The sequence below is a fragment of the Heterodontus francisci genome, chromosome 16, assembly GCF_036365525.1.
Source record: "Heterodontus francisci isolate sHetFra1 chromosome 16, sHetFra1.hap1, whole genome shotgun sequence".
NCBI classification, from domain to species: Eukaryota; Metazoa; Chordata; class Chondrichthyes; order Heterodontiformes; family Heterodontidae; genus Heterodontus; species Heterodontus francisci.
In genome coordinates, this window is record NC_090386.1 from 49,156,931 (window position 1) to 49,181,651 (window position 24,721).

The window sequence follows — 24,721 nt, forward strand, 5'->3', positions numbered from 1 at the left end:
CTGTGTCTATAATGTCAGGGTTCGCTGTGTCTATAATGTCAGGGCTCACTGTGTCTATAATGTCAAGACTCACTGTGTCTATAATATCAGGGCTCACTGTGTCCATAATGTCAGGACTCGCTGTGTCGATAATGTCAGGACTCACTGTGTCTATAATGTCAGGGCTCGCTGTGTCTATAATGTCAGGGCTCGCTGTGTCTATAATGTCAGGACTTGCTCTGTCTTTAATGTCAGGACTCACTGCGTCTATGTCAGGACTCGCTGTGTCTATAATGTCAGGACTCACTGTGTCCATAATGTCAGGGCTCGCTGTGTCTATAATGTCAGGGCTCGCTGTGTCTATAATGTCAGGACTTGCTCTGTCTTTAATGTCAGGACTCACTGTATCTATGTCAGGGCTCGCTGTGTCTATAATGTCAGGACTTGCTCTGTCTTTAATGTCAGGACTCACTGTGTCTATGTCAGGACTCGCTCTGTCTATAATGTCAGGTCTCACTGTGTCTATGTCAGGACTCGCTGTGTCTATAATGTCAGGACTCACTGCATGTATGTCAGGACTCGCTCTGTCTATAATGTCAGGACTCACTGTGTCTATGTCAGGACCCGCTGTGTCTATAATGTCAGGGCTCGCTGTGTCTATAATGTCAGGACTCACTGTGTCTATGTCAGGACTCGCTGTGTCTATAATGTCAGGACTCACTGTGTCTATGTCAGGACTCGCTCTGTCTATAATGTCAGGACTGACTGTGTCTATGTCAGGATTCGCTGTGTCTATAATGTCAGGACTCACTGTGTCTATAATGTCAGGGCTCGCTGTGTCTATAATGTCAGGACTCGCTGTGTTTATAATGTCAGGACTTGCTGTGTCTATAATGTCAGGACTCACTGTGTCTATGTCAGGACTTGCTGTGTCTATAATGTCAGGACTCACTGTGTCTATGTCAGGACTCGCTGTGTCTATAATGTCAGGACTCACAGTGTCTATGTCAGGACTCGCTGTGTCTATAATGTCAGGACTCACTGTGTCTATAATGTCAGGACTCACTGTGTCTATAATGTCAGGGCTTGCTGTGTCTATAATGTCAGGGCTTGCTGTGTCCATAATGTTAGGACTCACTGTGTCCATAATGTCAGGGTTCGCTGTGTCGATAATGTCAGGGCTCACTGTGTCTATAATGTCAGGGCTCAATGTGTCGATGTCAGGACTCGCTGTGTCTATAATGTCAGGGCTCGCTGTGTCTATAATGTCAGGACTCGCTGTGTCTATAATGTCAGGGCTTGCTGTGTCCATAATGTCAGGGCTCACTGTGTCTATAATGTCAGGACTCACTGTGTCTATAATGTCAGGGCTTGCTGTGTCCATAATGTCAGGGCTCACTGTGTCCATAATGTCAGGACTCGCTGTGTCTATAATGTCAGGGCTTGCTGTGTCCATAATGTCAGGGCTCACTGTGTCCATAATGTCAGGGTTCGCTGTGTCTATAATGTCAGGGCTCACTGTGTCTATAATGTCAGGGCTCGCCGTGTCTATAATGTCAGGACTCACTGTGTCCATAATGTCAGGGTTCGCTGTGTCTATAATGTCAGGGCTCACTGTGTCTATAATGTCAAGACTCACTGTGTCTATAATGTCAGGGCTCACTGTGTCTATAATGTCAAGACTCACTGTGTCTATAATATCAGGGCTCGCTGTGTCGATAATGTCAGGGCTCGCTGTGTCGATAATGTCAGGACTCACTGTGTCTATAATGTCAGGGCTCGCTGTGTCTATAATGTCAGGGCTCGCTGTGTCTATAATGTCAGGACTTGCTCTGTCTTTAATGTCAGGACTCACTGCGTCTATGTCAGGACTCGCTGTGTCTATAATGTCAGGACTCACTGTGTCCATAATGTCAGGGCTCGCTGTGTCTATAATGTCAGGGCTCGCTGTGTCTATAATGTCAGGACATGCTCTGTCTTTAATGTCAGGACTCACTGTGTCTATGTCAGGGCTCGCTGTGTCTATAATGTCAGGACTTGCTCTGTCTTTAATGTCAGGACTCACTGTGTCTATGTCAGGACTCGCTGTGTCTATAATGTCAGGTCTCACTGTGTCTATGTCAGGACTCGCTGTGTCTATAATGTCAGGACTCACTGCATGTATGTCAGGACTCGCTCTGTCTATAATGTCAGGACTCACTGTGTCTATGTCAGGACCCGCTGTGTCTATAATGTCAGGGCTCGCTGTGTCTATAATGTCAGGACTCACTGTGTCTATGTCAGGACTCGCTGTGTCTATAATGTCAGGACTCACTGTGTCTATGTCAGGACTCGCTCTGTCTATAATGTCAGGACTGACTGTGTCTATGTCAGGATTCGCTGTGTCTATAATGTCAGGACTCACTGTGTCTATAATGTCAGGACTGACTGTGTCTATGTCAGGATTCGCTGTGTCTATAATGTCAGGACTCGCTCTGTCTATAATGTCAGGACTGACTGTGTCTATGTCAGGATTCGCTGTGTCTATAATGTCAGGGCTCGCTGTGTCTATAATGTCAGGACTCGCTGTGTTTATAATGTCAGGACTTGCTGTGTCTATAATGTCAGGACTCACTGTGTCTATGTCAGGACTTGCTGTGTCTATAATGTCAGGACTCACTGTGTCTATGTCAGGACTCGCTGTGTCTATAATGTCAGGACTCACTGTGTCTATGTCAGGACTCGCTGTGTCTATAATGTCAGGACTCACTGTGTCTATAATGTCAGGACTCACTGTGTCTATAATGTCAGGGCTCACTGTGTCTATAATGTCAGGACTTGCTCTGTCTTTAATGTCAGGACTCACTGCGTCTATGTCAGGACTCACTGCGTCTATGTCAGGACTCGCTGTGTCTATAATGTCAGGACTCACTGTGTCCATAATGTCAGGGCTCGCTGTGTCTATAATGTCAGGGCTCACTGTGTCTATAATGTCAGGGCTCGCTGTGTCTATAATGTCAGGACTTGCTCTGTCTTTAATGTCAGGACTCACTGTGCCTATGTCAGGGCTCGCTGTGTCTATAATGTCAGGGCTCGCTGTGTCTATAATGTCAGGACTTGCTCTGTCTTTAATGTCAGGACTCACTGCGTCTATGTCAGGACTCGCTGTGTCTATAATGTCAGGACTCACTGTGTCCATAATGTCAGGGTTCGCTGTGTCTATAATGTCAGGGCTCGCTGTGTCTATAATGTCAGGACTTGCTCTGTCTTTAATGTCAGGACTCACTGTGTCTATGTCAGGGCTCGCTGTGTCTATAATGTCAGGACTTGCTCTGTCTTTAATGTCAGGACTCACTGTGTCTATGTCAGGACTCGCTGTGTCTATAATGTCAGGTCTCACTGTGTCTATGTCAGGACTCGCTGTGTCTATAATGTCAGGACTCACTGTGTCTATTTCAGGACTCACTGTGTCTATGTCAGGACTCGCTGTGTCTATAATGTCAGGACTCGCTGTGTCTATAATGTCAGCACTCACTGTGTCTATGTCAGGACTCACTGTGTCTATGTCAGGACTCACTGTGTCTATAATGTCAGGACTCGCTGTGTCGATACTGTCAGGACTCGCTGTGTCGATACTGTCAGGACTCGCTGTGTCTATACTGTCAGGACTCGCTGTGTCTATAATGTCAGGACTCACTGTGTCTATGTCAGGACTCACTGTGTCTATAATGTCAGGACTCGCTGTGTCGATACTGTCAGGACTCGCTGTGTCTATGTCAGGACTCGCTGTGTCTATAATGTCAGGACTCGCTGTGTCGATACTGTCAGGACTCGCTGTGTCTATACTGTCAGGACTCGCTGTGTCTATACTGTCAGGACTCGCTGTGTCGATAATGTCAGGACTCGCTGTGTTGATAATGTCAGGACTCGCTGTGTCGATAATGTCAGGACTCACTGTGTCTATGTCAGGACTCACTGTGTCTATGTCAGGACTCGCTGTGTCTATAATGTCAGGACTCGCTGTGTCTGTGTCAGGACTCACTGTGTCCATAATGTCAGGACTCGCTGTGTCGATACTGTCAGGACTCGCTGTGTCTATAATGTCAAGACTCACTGTGTCTATAATGTTATGACTCACTGCGTCTATAATGTCAGGTCTCACTGCGTCTATAATGTAAGGTCCCACTGTGTCTATAATGTCAGGGCTCGCTGTGTCTATAATGTCAAGACTCACTGCGTCTATGTCAGGGCTCGCTGTGCCTATAATGTCAGGACTCACTGCGTCTATGTCAGGGCTCGCTGTGCCTATAATGTCAGGACTCACTGCATCTTTAATGTCAGGACTCACTGCATCTATAATGTCAGGACTCACTGCGTCTATAATGTCAGGACTCACTTATCTACAATGTCAGGACTCACTGCGTCTATAATGTCAGGACTCACTGCGTCTATGTCAGGGCTCGCTGTGTCTATAATGTCAGGACTCACTGCTTCTATAATGTCAGGACTCACTGCGTCTATAATGTCAGGACTCACTGCGTCTATGTCAGGGCTCGCTGTGTCTATGTCAGGACTCACTGTGTCTATGTCAGGACTCACTGTGTCTATGTCAGGACTCATTGTGTCTATGTCAGGACTCGCTGCGTCTACAATGTCAGGACTCACTGCGTCTACAATGTCAGGACTCACTGCGTCAATATGTCAGGACTCACTGCGTCTATAATATCAAGACTCACTGTGTCTATAATATCAGGATTCACTGTGTCTATAATGTCAGGACTCACTGTGTCTATGTCAGGACTCACTGCGTCTCCAATGTCAGGACTCACTGTGTCTATGTCAGGACTCGCTGTGTCTATAATGTCAGGACTCACTGTGTCTATGTCAAGGCTCGCTGTGTCTATAATGTCAGGACTCACTGTGTCTATGTCAGGACTCGCTGTGTCGATAATGTCAGGACTCACTGTGTTTAGTTCAGGGCTCGCTGTGTCTATAATGTCAGGACTCACTGTGTCTATAATGTCAGGACTCACTGTGGCTATAATGTCAGGACTCACTGCATCTATAATGTCAGGACTCACTGCGTCTATGTCAGGACTCACTGTGTCTATGTCAGGACTCACTGTGTCTATAATGTCAGGACTTACTGTGTCTATGTCAGGGCTCGCTGTGTCTATAATGTCAGGACTCACTGTGTCAATGTCAGGGCTCGCTGTGTCTATAATGTCAGGACTCAGTGTGTCTATGTCAGGACTCACTGCGTCTATAATGTCAGGACTCACTGCGTCTATGTCAGGGCTCGCTGTGTCTATAATGTCAGGGCTCACTGCGTCTATGTCAGGGCTTGCTGTGTCTATAATGTCAGGACTCACTGCGTCTATGTCAGGGCTCGCTGTGTCTATAATGTCAGGACTCACTGCATCTATGTCAGGACTCACTGCGTCTATAATGTCAGGACTGACTGCGTCTATGTCAGGGCTCGCTGTGTCTATAATGTCAGGACTCACTGCGTCTATGTCAGGGCTCGCTGTGTCTATAATGTCAGGACTCACTGTGTCTAAAATGTCAGGACTCGCTGTGTCTATAATGTCAGGGCTCGCTGTGTCTGTGCCAGGACTCGCTGTGTCTATAATGTCAGGGCTCGCTGTGTCTATGCCAGGACTCGCTGTGTCTATAATGTCAGGACTCACTGCATCTATAATGCCAGGACTCACTGCGTCTATCATGTCAGGGCTCACTGCGTCTATCATGTCAGGACTCACTGCGTCTATGTCAGGGCTTGCTGTGTCTTTAATGTCAGGACTCGCTGTGTCTATAATGTCAGGATTCGCTGTGTCTATAATGTCAGGACTCGCTGTGTCTATAATGTCAGGGCTCGCTGCGTCTATAATGTCAGGACTAACGGTGTCTATAATGTCAGGACTCGCTGTGTCTATAATGTCAGGGCTCGCTGCGTCTATGATGTCAGGACTCACGGTGTCTATAATGTCAGGACTCACGGTGTCTATAATGTCAGGATTCACTGCATCTATAATGTCAGGACTCACTGCGTCTGTGTCAGGGCTCGCTGTGTCTATAATGTCAGGACTCACGGTGTCTATAATATCAGGATTCGCTGTGTCTATAATATCAGGACTCGCTGTGTCTATAATGTCAGGGCTCGCTGCGTCTATAATGTCAGGACTCGCTGCGTCTATAATGTCAGGACTCGCTGCGTCTATAATGTCACAGCTCTCTGCGTTTATAATGTCACGGCTCTCTGCGTCTGCAATGTCAGGGCTCGCTGTGTCTATAATGTCAGGACTCGCTGCGTCTATAATGTCTGGGTTCGCTGCGTCTATAATGTCAGGGTTCGCTGCGTCTATAATGTCAGGGTTCGCTGCGTGTATAATGTCTGGGTTCGCTGCGTCTATAATGTCAGGGTTCGCTGTGTCTATAATGTCAGGACTCGCTGCGTCTATAATGTCAGGACTCACTGCGTCTATGTCAGGGCTTGCTGTGTCTATAATGTCAGGACTCACTGCGTCTATGTCAGGGCTCGCTGTGTCTATAATGTCAGGACTCACTGCTTCTATGTCAGGGCTTGCTGTGTCTATAATGTCAGGACTCACTGCATCTATGTCAGGACTCACTGCGTCTATAATGTCAGGACTCACTGCGTCTATGTCAGGGCTTGCTGTGTCTATAATGTCAGGGCTCGCTATGTCTATAATGTCAGGACTCACTGCGTCTATGTCAGGGCTCGCTGTGTCTATAATGTCAGGACTCACTGTGTCTATAATGTCAGGACTCGCTGTGTCTATAATGTCAGGGCTCGCTGTGTCTATGCCAGGACTCGCTGTGTCTATAATGTCAGGGCTCGCTGTGTCTATGCCAGGACTCGCTGTGTCTATAATGTCAGGACTCACTGCATCTATAATGCCAGGACTCACTGCGTCTATCATGTCAGGACTCACTGCGTCTATCATGTCAGGACTCACTGCATCTATGTCAGGGCTTGCTGTGTCTATAATGTCAGGACTCGCTGTGTCTATAATGTCAGGACTCGCTGTGTCTATAATGTCAGGGCTCGCTGCGTCTATAATGTCAGGACTAACGGTGTCTATAATGTCAGGACTCGCTTTGTCTATAATGTCAGGGCTCGCTGCGTCTATGATGTCAGGACTGACTGTGTCTATGTCAGGATTCGCTGTGTCTATAATGTCAGGACTCACTGTGTCTATAATGTCAGGACTGACTGTGTCTATGTCAGGATTCGCTGTGTCTATAATGTCAGGACTCGCTCTGTCTATAATGTCAGGACTGACTGTGTCTATGTCAGGATTCGCTGTGTCTATAATGTCAGGGCTCGCTGTGTCTATAATGTCAGGACTCGCTGTGTTTATAATGTCAGGACTCGCTGTGTCTATAATGTCAGGACTCACTGTGTCTATGTCAGGACTCGCTGTGTCTATAATGTCAGGACTCACTGTGTCTATGTCAGGACTCGCTGTGTCTATAATGTCAGGACTCACTGTGTCTATGTCAGGACTCGCTGTGTCTATAATGTCAGGACTCACTGTGTCTATGTCAGGACTCGCTGTGTCTATAATGTCAGGACTCACTGTGTCTATAATGTCAGGACTCACTGTGTCTATAATGTCAGGGCTCACTGTGTCTATAATGTCAGGACTTGCTCTGTCTTTAATGTCAGGACTCACTGCGTCTATGTCAGGACTCACTGCGTCTATGTCAGGACTCGCTGTGTCTATAATGTCAGGACTCACTGTGTCCATAATGTCAGGGCTCGCTGTGTCTATAATGTCAGGGCTCACTGTGTCTATAATGTCAGGGCTCGCTGTGTCTATAATGTCAGGACTTGCTCTGTCTTTAATGTCAGGACTCACTGTGCCTATGTCAGGGCTCGCTGTGTCTATAATGTCAGGGCTCGCTGTGTCTATAATGTCAGGACTTGCTCTGTCTTTAATGCCAGGACTCACTGCGTCTATGTCAGGACTCGCTGTGTCTATAATGTCAGGACTCACTGTGTCCATAATGTCAGGGTTCGCTGTGTCTATAATGTCAGGGCTCGCTGTGTCTATAATGTCAGGACTTGCTCTGTCTTTAATGTCAGGACTCACTGTGTCTATGTCAGGGCTCGCTGTGTCTATAATGTCAGGACTTGCTCTGTCTTTAATGTCAGGACTCACTGTGTCTATGTCAGGACTCGCTGTGTCTATAATGTCAGGTCTCACTGTGTCTATGTCAGGACTCGCTGTGTCTATAATGTCAGGACTCACTGTGTCTATTTCAGGACTCACTGTGTCTATGTCAGGACTCGCTGTGTCTATAATGTCAGGACTCGCTGTGTCTATAATGTCAGCACTCACTGTGTCTATGTCAGGACTCACTGTGTCTATGTCAGGACTCACTGTGTCTATAATGTCAGGACTCGCTGTGTCGATACTGTCAGGACTCGCTGTGTCGATACTGTCAGGACTCGCTGTGTCGATACTGTCAGGACTCGCTGTGTCTATACTGTCAGGACTCGCTGTGTCTATAATGTCAGGACTCACTGTGTCTATGTCAGGACTCACTGTGTCTATAATGTCAGGACTCGCTGTGTCGATACTGTCAGGACTCGCTGTGTCTATGTCAGGACTCGCTGTGTCTATAATGTCAGGACTCGCTGTGTCGATACTGTCAGGACTCGCTGTGTCTATACTGTCAGGACTCGCTGTGTCTATACTGTCAGGACTCGCTGTGTCGATAATGTCAGGACTCGCTGTGTTGATAATGTCAGGACTCGCTGTGTCGATAATGTCAGGACTCACTGTGTCTATGTCAGGACTCACTGTGTCTATGTCAGGACTCGCTGTGTCTATAATGTCAGGACTCGCTGTGTCTGTGTCAGGACTCACTGTGTCCATAATGTCAGGACTCGCTGTGTCGATACTGTCAGGACTCGCTGTGTCTATAATGTCAAGACTCACTGTGTCTATAATGTTATGACTCACTGCGTCTATAATGTCAGGTCTCACTGCGTCTATAATGTAAGGTCCCACTGTGTCTATAATGTCAGGGCTCGCTGTGTCTATAATGTCAAGACTCACTGCGTCTATGTCAGGGCTCGCTGTGCCTATAATGTCAGGACTCACTGCGTCTATGTCAGGGCTCGCTGTGCCTATAATGTCAGGACTCACTGCATCTTTAATGTCAGGACTCACTGCATCTATAATGTCAGGACTCACTGCGTCTATAATGTCAGGACTCACTTATCTACAATGTCAGGACTCACTGCGTCTATAATGTCAGGACTCACTGCGTCTATAATGTCAGGACTCACTGCGTCTATGTCAGGGCTCGCTGTGTCTATAATGTCAGGACTCACTGCATCTTTAATGTCAGGACTCACTGCATCTTTAATGTCAGGACTCACTGCATCTATAATGTCAGGACTCACTGCGTCTATAATGTCAGGACTCACTTATCTACAATGTCAGGACTCACTGCGTCTATAATGTCAGGACTCACTGCGTCTATGTCAGGGCTCGCTGTGTCTATAATGTCAGGACTCACTGCTTCTATAATGTCAGGACTCACTGCGTCTATAATGTCAGGACTCACTGCGTCTATGTCAGGGCTCGCTGTGTCTATGTCAGGACTCACTGTGTCTATGTCAGGACTCACTGTGTCTATGTCAGGACTCATTGTGTCTATGTCAGGACTCGCTGCGTCTACAATGTCAGGACTCACTGCGTCTACAATGTCAGGACTCACTGCGTCAATATGTCAGGACTCACTGCGTCTATAATATCAAGACTCACTGTGTCTATAATATCAGGACTCACTGTGTCTATAATGTCAGGACTCACTGTGTCTATGTCAGGACTCACTGCGTCTCCAACGTCAGGACTCACTGTGTCTATGTCAGGACTCGCTGTGTCTATAATGTCAGGACTCACTGTGTCTATGTCAGGGCTCGCTGTGTCTATAATGTCAGGACTCACTGTGTCTATGTCAGGACTCGCTGTGTCGATAATGTCAGGACTCACTGTGTTTAGTTCAGGGCTCGCTGTGTCTATAATGTCAGGACTCACTGTGTCTATAATGTCAGGACTCACTGTGGCTATAATGTCAGGACTCACTGCATCTATAATGTCAGGACTCACTGCGTCTATGTCAGGACTCACTGTGTCTATGTCAGGACTCACTGTGTCTATAATGTCAGGACTTACTGTGTCTATGTCAGGGCTCGCTGTGTCTATAATGTCAGGACTCACTGTGTCAATGTCAGGGCTCGCTGTGTCTATAATGTCAGGACTCAGTGTGTCTATGTCAGGACTCACTGCGTCTATAATGTCAGGACTCACTGCGTCTATGTCAGGGCTCGCGGTGTCTATAATGTCAGGGCTCACTGCGTCTATGTCAGGGCTTGCTGTGTCTATAATGTCAGGACTCACTGCGTCTATGTCAGGGCTCGCTGTGTCTATAATGTCAGGACTCACTGCATCTATGTCAGGACTCACTGCGTCTATAATGTCAGGACTGACTGCGTCTATGTCAGGGCTCGCTGTGTCTATAATGTCAGGACTCACTGCGTCTATGTCAGGGCTCGCTGTGTCTATAATGTCAGGACTCACTGTGTCTAAAATGTCAGGACTCGCTGTGTCTATAATGTCAGGGCTCGCTGTGTCTGTGCCAGGACTCGCTGTGTCTATAATGTCAGGGCTCGCTGTGTCTATGCCAGGACTCGCTGTGTCTATAATGTCAGGACTCACTGCATCTATAATGCCAGGACTCACTGCGTCTATCATGTCAGGACTCACTGCGTCTATCATGTCAGGACTCACTGCGTCTATGTCAGGGCTTGCTGTGTCTTTAATGTCAGGACTCGCTGTGTCTATAATGTCAGGATTCGCTGTGTCTATAATGTCAGGACTCGCTGTGTCTATAATGTCAGGGCTCGCTGCGTCTATAATGTCAGGACTAACGGTGTCTATAATGTCAGGACTCGCTGTGTCTATAATGTCAGGGCTCGCTGCGTCTATGATGTCAGGACTCACGGTGTCTATAATGTCAGGACTCACGGTGTCTATAATGTCAGGATTCACTGCATCTATAATGTCAGGACTCACTGCGTCTGTGTCAGGGCTCGCTGTGTCTATAATGTCAGGACTCACGGTGTCTATAATATCAGGATTCGCTGTGTCTATAATATCAGGACTCGCTGTGTCTATAATGTCAGGGCTCGCTGCGTCTATAATGTCAGGACTCGCTGCGTCTATAATGTCAGGACTCGCTGCGTCTATAATGTCACAGCTCTCTGCGTTTATAATGTCACGGCTCTCTGCGTCTGCAATGTCAGGGCTCGCTGTGTCTATAATGTCAGGACTCGCTGCGTCTATAATGTCTGGGTTCGCTGCGTCTATAATGTCAGGGTTCGCTGCGTCTATAATGTCAGGGTTCGCTGCGTGTATAATGTCTGGGTTCGCTGCGTCTATAATGTCAGGGTTCGCTGTGTCTATAATGTCAGGACTCGCTGCGTCTATAATGTCAGGACTCACTGCGTCTATGTCAGGGCTTGCTGTGTCTATAATGTCAGGACTCACTGCGTCTATGTCAGGGCTCGCTGTGTCTATAATGTCAGGACTCACTGCGTCTATGTCAGGGCTTGCTGTGTCTATAATGTCAGGACTCACTGCATCTATGTCAGGACTCACTGCGTCTATAATGTCAGGACTCACTGCGTCTATGTCAGGGCTCGCTGTGTCTATAATGTCAGGACTCACTGTGTCTATAATGTCAGGACTCACTGCGTCTATGTCAGGGCTCGCTATGTCTATAATGTCAGGACTCACTGCGTCTATGTCAGGGCTCGCTGTGTCTATAATGTCAGGACTCACTGTGTCTATAATGTCAGGACTCGCTGTGTCTATAATGTCAGGGCTCGCTGTGTCTATGCCAGGACTCGCTGTGTCTATAATGTCAGGGCTCGCTGTGTCTATGCCAGGACTCGCTGTGTCTATAATGTCAGGACTCACTGCATCTATAATGCCAGGACTCACTGCGTCTATCATGTCAGGACTCACTGCGTCTATCATGTCAGGACTCACTGCATCTATGTCAGGGCTTGCTGTGTCTATAATGTCAGGACTCGCTGTGTCTATAATGTCAGGACTCGCTGTGTCTATAATGTCAGGGCTCGCTGCGTCTATAATGTCAGGACTAACGGTGTCTATAATGTCAGGACTCGCTGTGTCTATAATGTCAGGGCTCGCTGCGTCTATGATGTCAGGGCTCGCTGCGTCTATGATGTCAGGACTCACGGTGTCTATAATGTCAGGACTCACGGTGTCTATAATGTCAGGATTCGCTGTGTCTATAATATCAGGACTCGCTGTGTCTCTAATGTCAGGATTCACTGCATCTATAATGTCAGGACTCACTGCGTCTGTGTCAGGGCTCGCTGTGTCTATAATGTCAGGACTCACGGTGTCTATAATATCAGGATTCGCTGTGTCTATAATATCAGGACTCGCTGTGTCTATAATGTCTGGGTTCGCTGCGTCTATAATGTCAGGGTTCGCTGCGTCTATAATGTCAGGGTTCGCTGTGTGTATAATGTCTGGGTTCGCTGCGTCTATAATGTCAGGACTCACTGCGTCTATAATGTCAGGGCTCGCTGCGTCTATAATGTCACAACTCTCTGCGTTTATAATGTCACGACTCTCTGCGTCTGCAATGTCAGGGCTCGCTGTGTCTATAATGTCAGGACTCGCTGCGTCTATAATGTCAGGGTTCGCTGTGTCTATAATGTCAGGACTCGCTGCGTCTATGTCAGGGTTCGCTGTGTCTATAATATCAGGACTCGCTGTGTCTACAATGTCAGGGCTTGCTGTGTCCATAATGTCAGGGCTCGCTGTGTCTATCATGTCAAGACGCGCTGTGTCTATAATATCAGGACTCGCTGTGTCTATAATATCAGGACTCGCTGTGTCTATAATATCAGGACTCGCTGCGTCTATAATATCAGGACTCGCTGCGTCTATAATATCAGGACTCGCTGTGCCTATAATGTCAGGGCTTGCTGTGTCTATAATGTCAGGGATCGCTATGTCTATAATGTCAGGGCTCACTGTGTCTATAATGTCAGGGCTCACTGTGTCTATAATGCCAGGGCTCGCTGTGTCTATAATGTCAGGGCTCACTGTGTCTATAATGTCAGCGCTTGCTGTGACTATAATGTCAGGGATCGCTATGTCTATAATGTCAGGGCTCACTGTGTCTATAATGTCAGGGCTCACTGTGTCTATAATGCCAGGGCTCGCTGTGTCTATAATGTCAGGACTTACTGTGTCTATGTCAGGGCTCGCTGTGTCTATAATGTCAGGACTCACTGTGTCAATGTCAGGGCTCGCTGTGTCTATAATGTCAGGACTCAGTGTGTCTATGTCAGGACTCACTGCGTCTATAATGTCAGGACTCACTGCGTCTATGTCAGGGCTCGCTGTGTCTATAATGTCAGGGCTCACTGCGTCTATGTCAGGGCTTGCTGTGTCTATAATGTCAGGACTCACTGCGTCTATGTCAGGACTCACTGCGTCTATAATGTCAGGACTGACTGCGTCTATGTCAGGGCTCGCTGTGTCTATAATGTCAGGACTCACTGCGTCTATGTCAGGGCTCGCTGTGTCTATAATGTCAGGACTCACTGTGTCTAAAATGTCAGGACTCGCTGTGTCTATAATGTCAGGGCTCGCTGTGTCTGTGCCAGGACTCGCTGTGTCTATAATGTCAGGGCTCGCTGTGTCTATGCCAGGACTCGCTGTGTCTATAATGTCAGGACTCACTGCATCTATAATGCCAGGACTCACTGCGTCTATCATGTCAGGACTCACTGCGTCTATCATGTCAGGACTCACTGCGTCTATGTCAGGGCTTGCTGTGTCTTTAATGTCAGGACTCGCTGTGTCTATAATGTCAGGATTCGCTGTGTCTATAATGTCAGGACTCGCTGTGTCTATAATGTCAGGGCTCGCTGCGTCTATAATGTCAGGACTAACGGTGTCTATAAAGTCAGGACTCGCTGTGTCTATAATGTCAGGGCTCGCTGCGTCTATGATGTCAGGACTCACGGTGTCTATAATGTCAGGACTCACGGTGTCTATAATGTCAGGATTCACTGCATCTATAATGTCAGGACTCACTGCGTCTGTGTCAGGGCTCGCTGTGTCTATAATGTCAGGACTCACGGTGTCTATAATATCAGGATTCGCTGTGTCTATAATATCAGGACTCGCTGTGTCTATAATGTCAGGGCTCGCTGCGTCTATAATGTCAGGACTCGCTGCGTCTATAATGTCAGGACTCGCTGCGTCTATAATGTCACAGCTCTCTGCGTTTATAATGTCACGGCTCTCTGCGTCTGCAATGTCAGGGCTCGCTGTGTCTATAATGTCAGGACTCGCTGCGTCTATAATGTCTGGGTTCGCTGCGTCTATAATGTCAGGGTTCGCTGCATCTATAATGTCAGGGTTCGCTGCGTGTATAATGTCTGGGTTTGCTGCGTCTATAATGTCAGGGTTCGCTGTGTCTATAATGTCAGGACTCGCTGCGTCTATAATGTCAGGACTCACTGCGTCTATGTCAGGGCTCGCTATGTCTATAATGTCAGGACTCACTGCGTCTATGTCAGGGCTCGCTGTGTCTATAATGTCAGGACTCACTGTGTCTAGAATGTCAGGACTCGCTGTGTCTATAATGTCAGGGCTCGCTGTGTCTATGCCAGGACTCGCTGTGTCTATAATGTCAGGGCTCGCTGTGTCTATGCCAGGACTCGCTGTGTCTATAATGTCAGGACTCACTGCATCTATAATGCCAGGACTCACTGCGTCTATCATGTCAGGACTCACTGCGTCTATCATGTCAGGACTCACTGCATCTATGTCAGGGCTTGCTGTGTCTATAATGTCAGGACTCGCTGTGTCTATAATGTCAGGACTCGCTGTGTCTATAATGTCAGGGCTCGCTGCGTCTATAATGTCAGGACTAACGGTGTCTATAATGTCAGGACTCGCTGTGTCTATAATGTCAGGGCTCGCTGCGTCTATGATGTCAGGGCTCGCTGCGTCTATGATGTCAGGACTCACGGTGTCTATAATGTCAGGACTCACGGTGTCTATAATGTCAGGATTCGCTGTGTCTATAATATCAGGACTCGCTGTGTCTCTAATGTCAGGATTCACTGCATCTATAATGTCAGGACTCACTGCGTCTGTGTCAGGGCTCGCTGTGTCTATAATGTCAGGACTCACGGTGTCTATAATATCAGGATTCGCTGTGTCTATAATATCAGGACTCGCTGTGTCTATAATGTCTGGGTTCGCTGCGTCTATAATGTCAGGGTTCGCTGCGTCTATAATGTCAGGGTTCGCTGTGTGTATAATGTCTGGGTTCGCTGCGTCTATAATGTCAGGACTCACTGCGTCTATAATGTCAGGGCTCGCTGCGTCTATAATGTCACAACTCTCTGCGTTTATAATGTCACGACTCTCTGCGTCTGCAATGTCAGGGCTCGCTGTGTCTATAATGTCAGGACTCGCTGCGTCTATAATGTCAGGGTTCGCTGTGTCTATAATGTCAGGACTCGCTGCGTCTATGTCAGGGTTCGCTGTGTCTATAATATCAGGACTCGCTGTGTCTACAATGTCAGGGCTTGCTGTGTCCATAATGTCAGGGCTCGCTGTGTCTATCATGTCAAGACGCGCTGTGTCTATAATATCAGGACTCGCTGTGTCTATAATATCAGGACTCGCTGTGTCTATAATATCAGGACTCGCTGCGTCTATAATATCAGGACTCGCTGCGTCTATAATATCAGGACTCGCTGTGCCTATAATGTCAGGGCTTGCTGTGTCTATAATGTCAGGGATCGCTATGTCTATAATGTCAGGGCTCACTGTGTCTATAATGTCAGGGCTCACTGTGTCTATAATGCCAGGGCTCGCTGTGTCTATAATGTCAGGGCTCACTGTGTCTATAATGTCAGCGCTTGCTGTGACTATAATGTCAGGGATCGCTATGTCTATAATGCCAGGGCTCGCTGTGTCTATAATGTCAGGACTTACTGTGTCTATGTCAGGGCTCGCTGTGTCTATAATGTCAGGACTCACTGTGTCAATGTCAGGGCTCGCTGTGTCTATAATGTCAGGACTCAGTGTGTCTATGTCAGGACTCACTGCGTCTATAATGTCAGGACTCACTGCGTCTATGTCAGGGCTCGCTGTGTCTATAATGTCAGGGCTCACTGCGTCTATGTCAGGGCTTGCTGTGTCTATAATGTCAGGACTCACTGCGTCTATGTCAGGACTCACTGCGTCTATAATGTCAGGACTGACTGCGTCTATGTCAGGGCTCGCTGTGTCTATAATGTCAGGACTCACTGCGTCTATGTCAGGGCTCGCTGTGTCTATAATGTCAGGACTCACTGTGTCTAAAATGTCAGGACTCGCTGTGTCTATAATGTCAGGGCTCGCTGTGTCTGTGCCAGGACTCGCTGTGTCTATAATGTCAGGGCTCGCTGTGTCTATGCCAGGACTCGCTGTGTCTATAATGTCAGGACTCACTGCATCTATAATGCCAGGACTCACTGCGTCTATCATGTCAGGACTCACTGCGTCTATCATGTCAGGACTCACTGCGTCTATGTCAGGGCTTGCTGTGTCTTTAATGTCAGGACTCGCTGTGTCTATAATGTCAGGATTCGCTGTGTCTATAATGTCAGGACTCGCTGTGTCTATAATGTCAGGGCTCGCTGCGTCTATAATGTCAGGACTAACGGTGTCTATAATGTCAGGACTCGCTGTGTCTATAATGTCAGGGCTCGCTGCGTCTATGATGTCAGGACTCACGGTGTCTATAATGTCAGGACTCACGGTGTCTATAATGTCAGGATTCACTGCATCTATAATGTCAGGACTCACTGCGTCTGTGTCAGGGCTCGCTGTGTCTATAATGTCAGGACTCACGGTGTCTATAATATCAGGATTCGCTGTGTCTATAATATCAGGACTCGCTGTGTCTATAATGTCAGGGCTCGCTGCGTCTATAATGTCAGGACTCGCTGCGTCTATAATGTCAGGACTCGCTGCGTCTATAATGTCACAGCTCTCTGCGTTTATAATGTCACGGCTCTCTGCGTCTGCAATGTCAGGGCTCGCTGTGTCTATAATGTCAGGACTCGCTGCGTCTATAATGTCTGGGTTCGCTGCGTCTATAATGTCAGGGTTCGCTGCATCTATAATGTCAGGGTTCGCTGCGTGTATAATGTCTGGGTTCGCTGCGTCTATAATGTCAGGGTTCGCTGTGTCTATAATGTCAGGACTCGCTGCGTCTATAATGTCAGGACTCACTGCGTCTATGTCAGGGCTTGCTGTGTCTATAATGTCAGGACTCACTGCGTCTATGTCAGGGCTCGCTGTGTCTATAATGTCAGGACTCACTGCGTCTATGTCAGGGCTTGCTGTGTCTATAATGTCAGGACTCACTGCATCTATGTCAGGACTCACTGCGTCTATAATGTCAGGACTCACTGCGTCTATGTCAGGGCTCGCTATGTCTATAATGTCAGGACTCACTGCGTCTATGTCAGGGCTCGCTGTGTCTATAATGTCAGGACTCACTGTGTCTATAATGTCAGGACTCGCTGTGTCTATAATGTCAGGGCTCGCTGTGTCTATGCCAGGACTCGCTGTGTCTATAATGTCAGGGCTCGCTGTGTCTATGCCAGGACTCGCTGTGTCTATAATGTCAGGACTCACTGCGTCTATCATGTCAGGACTCACTGCGTCTATCATGTCAGGACTCACTGCGTCTATGTCAGGGCTTGCTGTGTCTATAATGTCAGGACTCGCTGTGTCTATAATGTCAGGACTCGCTGTGTCTATAATGTCAGGGCTCGCTGCGTCTATAATGTCAGGACTAACGGTGTCTATAATGTCAGGACTCGCTGTGTCTATAATGTCAGGGCTCGCTGCGTCTATGATGTCAGGGCTCGCTGCGTCTATGATGTCAGGACTCACGGTGTCTATAATGTCAGGACTCACGGTGTCTATAATGTCAGGATTCGCTGTGTCTATAATATCAGGACTCGCTGTGTCTCTAATGTCAGGATTCACTGCATCTATAATGTCAGGACTCACTGCGTCTGTGTCAGGGCTCGCTGTGTCTATAATGTCAGGACTCACGGTGTCTATAATATCAGGATTCGCTGTGTCTATAATATCAGGACTCGCTGTGTCTATAATGTCTGGGTTCGCTGCGTCTATAATGTCAGGGTTCGCTGCGTCTATAATGTCAGGGTTCGCTGTGTGTATAATGTCTGGGTTCGCTGCGTCTATAATGTCAGGACTCACTGCGTCTATAATGTCAGGGCTCGCTGCGTCTATAATGTCACAACTCTCTGCGTTTATAATGTCACGGCTCTCTGCGTCTGCAATGTCAGGGCTCGCTGTGTCTATAATGTCAGGACTCGCTGCGTCTATAATGTCAGGGTTCGCTGTGTCTATAATGTCAGGACTCGCTGCGTCTATGTCAGGGTTCGCTGTGTCTATAATATCAGGACTCGCTGTGTCTACAATGTCAGGGCTTGCTGTGTCCATAATGTCAGGGCTCGCTGTGTCTATCATGTCAAGACGCGCTGTGTCTATAATATCAGGACTCGCTGTGTCTATAATATCAGGACTCGCTGTGTCTATAATATCAGGACTCGCTGCGTCTATAATATCAGGACTCGCTGCGTCTATAATATCAGGACTCGCTGTGCCTATAATGTCAGGGCTTGCTGTGTCTATAATGTCAGGGATCGCTATGTCTATAATGTCAGGGCTCACTGTGTCTATAATGTCAGGGCTCACTGTGTCTATAATGCCAGGGCTCGCTGTGTCTATAATGTCAGGGCTCACTGTGTCTATAATGTCAGCGCTTGCTGTGACTATAATGTCAGGGCTTGCTGTGTCTATAATGTCAGGGCTCGCTGTGTATATAATGTCAGGGCTCACTGTGTCTATAATGTCATGGCTCACTGTGTCTATAATGTCAGGGCTCGCTGTGTCTATAATGTCAGGGATTACTGCTTCCATAATCGCATTTGAAACTGTATTTATGTCAGTCATCTACTCAGGGTTTATTTTATCAAATCAGCTTTGATTTCTGTTCAACATATTTTTAGTTTACATTTCTCTGCTGTTAATACTTTGTAATCAGCACAGTTCATGCAAGTGTTGTTATTTTAATCTACTGTACAAAGTATACTTGTTCCTGAGGCCTATGGACATTCTTCACTTACTCAGCTGTCAGAGTGAATTACTCGAGTTACATCTGTACAGTGGCTGACACTGAAGTTTGGCACAATGACTTTCATGTTAGATTACATTTTATTTGAATTAACATACTGCCTATTTGAACAGTGCAAATTTACCAGTTAGATTAGAATGATGGAAGAAATAGCAGGGAAAGAAATTAGAAATTAAAATGATCACAAACATTGCAAGCACCTCGTATTGGGGAAACCTTTTATTAACAGGATGATATTTTGGTATTCCGTAGTTTATCATCCCCAGCTTTCTTTACTCCTTTCCAGAATGTGTTGACTCACACTGTGGAATGATCCTGTAGGCACTCACCATCCTCCACTACCTAAGCAGAATGGCTAATCTGAATGGGTGAGCTTCCACCACGTCAAATATCTGTTTGTCTTGGGGGCTATCACAGCCAGGTCCAATCTTAGTTTCAGTCGTATTCCACAAGCACACTTTCTGGTGAGAGCTGCTGAACCATGATCAGAAGAAGGAACAACAGTCCTTGTATTTCCCGTCTGGTCTAGGAGGGCTGCAGTTATCATTCTGGTACCCCTTCCTGTACCTTGTTGGAGATAGGCTAAATCGAAAAACTGATGAACCTGGGGCTTTCCCGATCCTCAGAGAAAATTTATCCGCTAGAGTCATAGAGCCATAGAGTTATACAGCACAGAAACAGACCCTTCGGCCCATCGTGTCCGTGCCGGCCATCAAGCACTTATCTATTCTAATCCCAGTTTCCAGCACTTGGCCCGTCACCTATGCTTAGCCAACAAAAAGAATAGGCTATGAATTCAGCTCTGCAATACTGGTTTTCCAGTTGCTAACCAGTCTCCTATGCCCTTAATATAGTGGGCAGGAAGTGCATGCACATTTCAGCTGGAATTGCACCACCTGCCACATTGGGAAAGGAAACAAAATTGTCGGCCAGTGCTGACACGTGCAAGCTCCTTTAGATATGCAAAGAAAGAGCCTAATGCCTGTTTGGTCCCCCGCCCATTGCAAGATTGATTTGTCCTGAGGCATTTAGTGCTGGCTTCTCTCAGTAAAACTTTGAAATCAAATGCTGCAACAAACGTAAGTTTCAAAAATTTACTTACCTGAATGTGGAGACAGAAAGAGCAGACAAGCTCCCTTTGACCTCATATTTAACAAATATGGGCTGCTGCTCCCACACCCCCAAATTGCTGCTGCTCCCTCCCCATCCCCTCCCCGCCTCCAAACCCTGTCATCTCCCTCTTATCGTCTGGCCCCCAGCCTCCAGTCCCCTTCCTCAGCTTCCCATCTCCCAATCCCCACTAGCCTGAGGCGCTGTCCGATGCTAGCAGTGGCATGATCTTCATTTACTCTTTGACAGGTGGCTGTTTGCATCACACTGGCTTCATGTTAATGATGCCCAACACCCAATCTCGGGGGCATCTTGGGCCTCATCATTGTGGGGGAGGAATATTATTATATGCCTGCCCCACCATGTGCCCAAAAATGGGTATGCTTGAATACCCACCCCATAAGTTTTAATTCCTTAACTTTTTAATCCATGTCTGGAAACAAAATATATCTGAACAATTTTAAATTTCATCAATTCCATTTGTAGAAGCTGAGTTAACTAAATGAAAGTAGGTAGTACTCACCAAGTATTGGTGCACACTATCCAGTCTGTGTATAAGTTCTGTCGCTTCTTTATCAGCAGCAGCTGGGTCTTGACTTTCAGCAGTCTTCAAATCTCCCTGGTTCTCATTTTGCAGTTTGCCCTTATCTCCCTGTTTGAACAGTTTGTCAAAAAAGCTGACTTCTTTTTGCTTTGGTTGTTCTGTTTCCTTTTCAGTGTGTTCTGCTGCATCTGATGATTCAGTAGAGAGCTGCTGCTGCTTTTGAGCAGAGCTTCCCTTTTGTGAGGAGGATTCTTGAAGATTCAGTTTATCAACTGATGCTGTATTCACTGAGATGCTTTCTTGATTGGTTTGGAGTTTTGCCGTTCCTGATATTGGCTCTGTAGACGGGCCAATAGTACGCCCTGGTACAGAGCGAGAAAAAGACATGGAAAATCTAGATTTAGAAACTGTATTGGCAGACTTCTCCAGTCCTTTTTCCTCTGCATTAGTGTTGGCACTCATCTCTATTGTCTTCTGTGATGTGAAGGTCCCAGTGTCCTGTTTAACATCTGCTAGTGTGTCTACTGCAAATAAAAATATGAACAAAAAACCTGTTAATAATCAAACAGCAGTGTCATAGATATATCCGGGCTTGACATGTCACATGCATTCTTAATTTGAATATGTCCACATCTACCTGGCACAAACATGATTTTCTTTCAGACTTAATCCACTACAATTATAAACTGAGAAGAATTTAAATGCTCAGAGATGTTGCTTGACTTGCTGAATATTTCCAGCATTTTCTGTTTTTGTAGAATTTAAATGCTGTTGCTCCAAACATCAACAAACGTGACGTGATAGTACAAAAACAATGCACCAAATTACAATTTGAGCACTGCAAGTGTGTTGGCTATTACCACATTACTTTAAAAGCATATTGAAAACATTAAGAGATTGTTGTTGGTACAGAATGAGAGAAAGCCCAGAAAAAGTTCCAATGTAGATATGTATACAGATATGGGACAGGTGCTATGTGAGTCATTAGCTTATTGCTCACTGGTGTTTGAAAGTGTTCTCTTCGACTGGAAGGTAGCTAACATAGTTACAATCTTTTTAAAGGAGATAAGGCAGAGCTGGGTAACTACAGGAACATTAGTTTGACGCCAATAATAGACAAGGTGCTCGAGGGAACAATTATGGATGCACCACATAGCTATTTAGACAAAGACAATCATATTAGGGAGACCCACACAGATTCCGGAAAAGGTCATGTCTTACCAAGTTGGCTGCAGTTTTTGAATTCCAGCATAGTTGATAAGGGAAACCTGGTAGGCAACGAATCCGAATTTACTGTCAAAATGATGGTGAGACTAATGGCGCTTGTCATTATGTGTGCGCAAATGGTACAGCAGTTTCAGGTGAGGAGCACAGCAAGAGTGGGACCAGCGACAGAGAGCAGTGAGGATAAAAGGGGTGAGAGTGGGTGCCCGAGAGCAAAGTGAGACTGGGTCCAGTGACTGAGTGGTGGGGATAAAAGGGCTAAAATTCTACAGCCCCCCCCCCCCACAGGAGTGGGCTGGTGGCATGGGGGCCGTGAAATTGTGTTGAAAGCCATTTCCGACGCCTTCCCGCCCTGCTCGGCCGAGGCCAATCAAGACCCTTAAGTGGCCAATTAACTGCCATTTAAGGGCTGGTATTGTGCGAGGGATGGGCGAGTGGCTCAGGCCCCTGGATTGCCATCAGGTAAAAGCTGGCGGCTTCCTTGCAGGCTGGGGGGCCCTCGTAATCAGGCACCTTGTGCCCCACGGAGGGCTGCTCCCAAAACCCTAACCGCCCCCACTGAAAGAAAGATGTCTCCACCCCCAACCAACACCCCCTTGCCTCACCGGGGCCCCGCTGATTGTCTCCAGCGAGGCCCCAAAAACCTACCTGTCTTCTGGGGCCGGCATCCCTCTTGCTGCTGTGGCTGGGTCGCAGTCCCAGCAGTGGTTACTGCTCCCAGTGATGCTGCTGGGACTGAGAGCTGCCAGCCCACTGATTGGCTGATAGCTCCATTAGGTGGGACTTCCTGCCTCAGAGAGGTGGAAGTCCCACCCAAGGTCAATTAAGGGCCTGGGGAGTTTTTTAAAAATTCATTCATGGGATGTGGGCGGCGCTGGCCAGGCCAGCATTTATTGCCCATCCCAAATTGCCCTTGAGAAGGTGGTGGTGAGCTGCCTTCTTGAACCGCTGCAGTCCATGTGGGGGTAGGTATACCCACAGTGCTGTTAGGAAGGGAGTTCCAGGATTCTGAACCAGCGACAGTGAAGGAACGGCGATATAGTTGCAAGTCAGGATGGTGTGTGACTTGGAGGGGAACTTGCAGGTTGTGGTGTTCCCATGTATTTGCTGCCCTTGTCCTTCTAGTTGGTAGAGGTCGCGGGTTTGGAAGGTGCTGTCTAAGGAGCCTTGGTGCATTGCTGCAGTGTATCTTGTAGATGGTACACACTGCTGCCACTGTGCGTCGGTTGTGGAGGGAGTGAATGTTTGTAGATGGGGTGCCAATCAAGCAGGCTGCTTTGTCCTGAATGGTATCGAGCTTCTTGAGTGTTGTTGGAGCTACACCCATCCAGGCAAGTGGAGAGTATTCCATCACATTCCTGACTTGTGTCTTGTAGATGGTGGACAGGCTTTGGGGAGTCAGGAGATGAGTTACTTGCCTCAGGATTCCTAGCCTCTGACCTGCTCTTGTAGCCATGGTATTTATATGGCTACTCCAGTTCAGTTTCTGGTCAATGGTAGCCCGATGATGTTGATAGTGGGGGATTCAGCGATTGTAATGCCGTTGAATGTCAAGGGGAGATGGTTAGATTCTCTCTTGCTGGAGATGGTCATTGCCTGGCACTTGTGTGGCGCGAATGTTACTTGCCACTTATCAGCCCAAGCCTGGATATTGTCCAGGTCTTGCTGCATTTCTACACGGACTGCTTCAGTATCTGAGGAGTCACGAATGGTGCTGAACATTGTGCAATCATCAGCGAACATCTCCACTTCTGACCTTATGATTGAAGGAAGGTCATTGATGAAGCAGCTGAAGATGGTTGGGCCTAGGACACTACCCTGAGGAACTGCTGCAGTGATGTCCTCGAGCTCAGTTGATTGACCACCAACAACTACCACCATCTTCCTTTGTGCTAGGTATGACTCCAGCCAGCGGAAGGGTTTCCCCCTGATTCCTATTGACCTCAGTTTTGCTAGGGCTCCTTGATGCCATACTTGGTCAAATGCTGCCTTGATGTCAAGGGCATTCACTCTCACCTCACCTCTTGAGTTCAACTCTTTTGTCCATGTTTGAACCAAGGCTGTTATGCCAGGAGCTGAGTGGCCCTGGCGGAACCCAAACTGCGCGTCACTGAGCAGGTTGTTGCTAAGCAAATGCCGTTTGATGGCACTGTTGATGACACCTTCCATCACTTTACTGATGATTGAGGGTAGGCTGATGGGGCAGTAATTGGCCGGGTTGGACTTGTCCTGCTTTTTGTGTACAGGACATACCTGGGCAATTTTCCACATTGCAGGTTAGATGCCAGTGTTGTAGCTGTACTGGAACAGCTTGGCTAGGGGCGCAGCAAGTTCTGGAGCACAGGTCTTCAGTACTATTGCCGGAATATTGTTAGGGCCATAGCTTTTGCAGTATCCAGTGCCTTCAGTCGTTTCTTGATATCACGCGGAGTGAATAGAATTGGCTGAAGTCTGGCATCTGTGATGCTGGGGACTTCAGGAGGAGGCCGAGATGGATCATCAACTCGGCACTTCTGGCTGAAGATTGTTGCAAATGCTTCAGCGTTATCT

General features: G+C 47.3%; 1 protein-coding gene across 5 annotated transcripts in view; it reads right to left on the reverse strand.

Moving 5' to 3' along the window:
• Nucleotides 1-24,721, reverse strand: part of bcas1 (brain enriched myelin associated protein 1) — a 237,205-nt gene that overhangs the window by 95,854 nt on the left and 116,630 nt on the right. For all 5 annotated transcript variants that reach the window (XM_068048790.1, XM_068048791.1, XM_068048792.1 and 2 more), the window contains exon 4: nucleotides 20,927-21,471. In XM_068048790.1, the coding sequence (XP_067904891.1) occupies nucleotides 20,927-21,471 (545 nt within the window). The remainder of the gene's footprint in view (nucleotides 1-20,926; nucleotides 21,472-24,721) is intronic.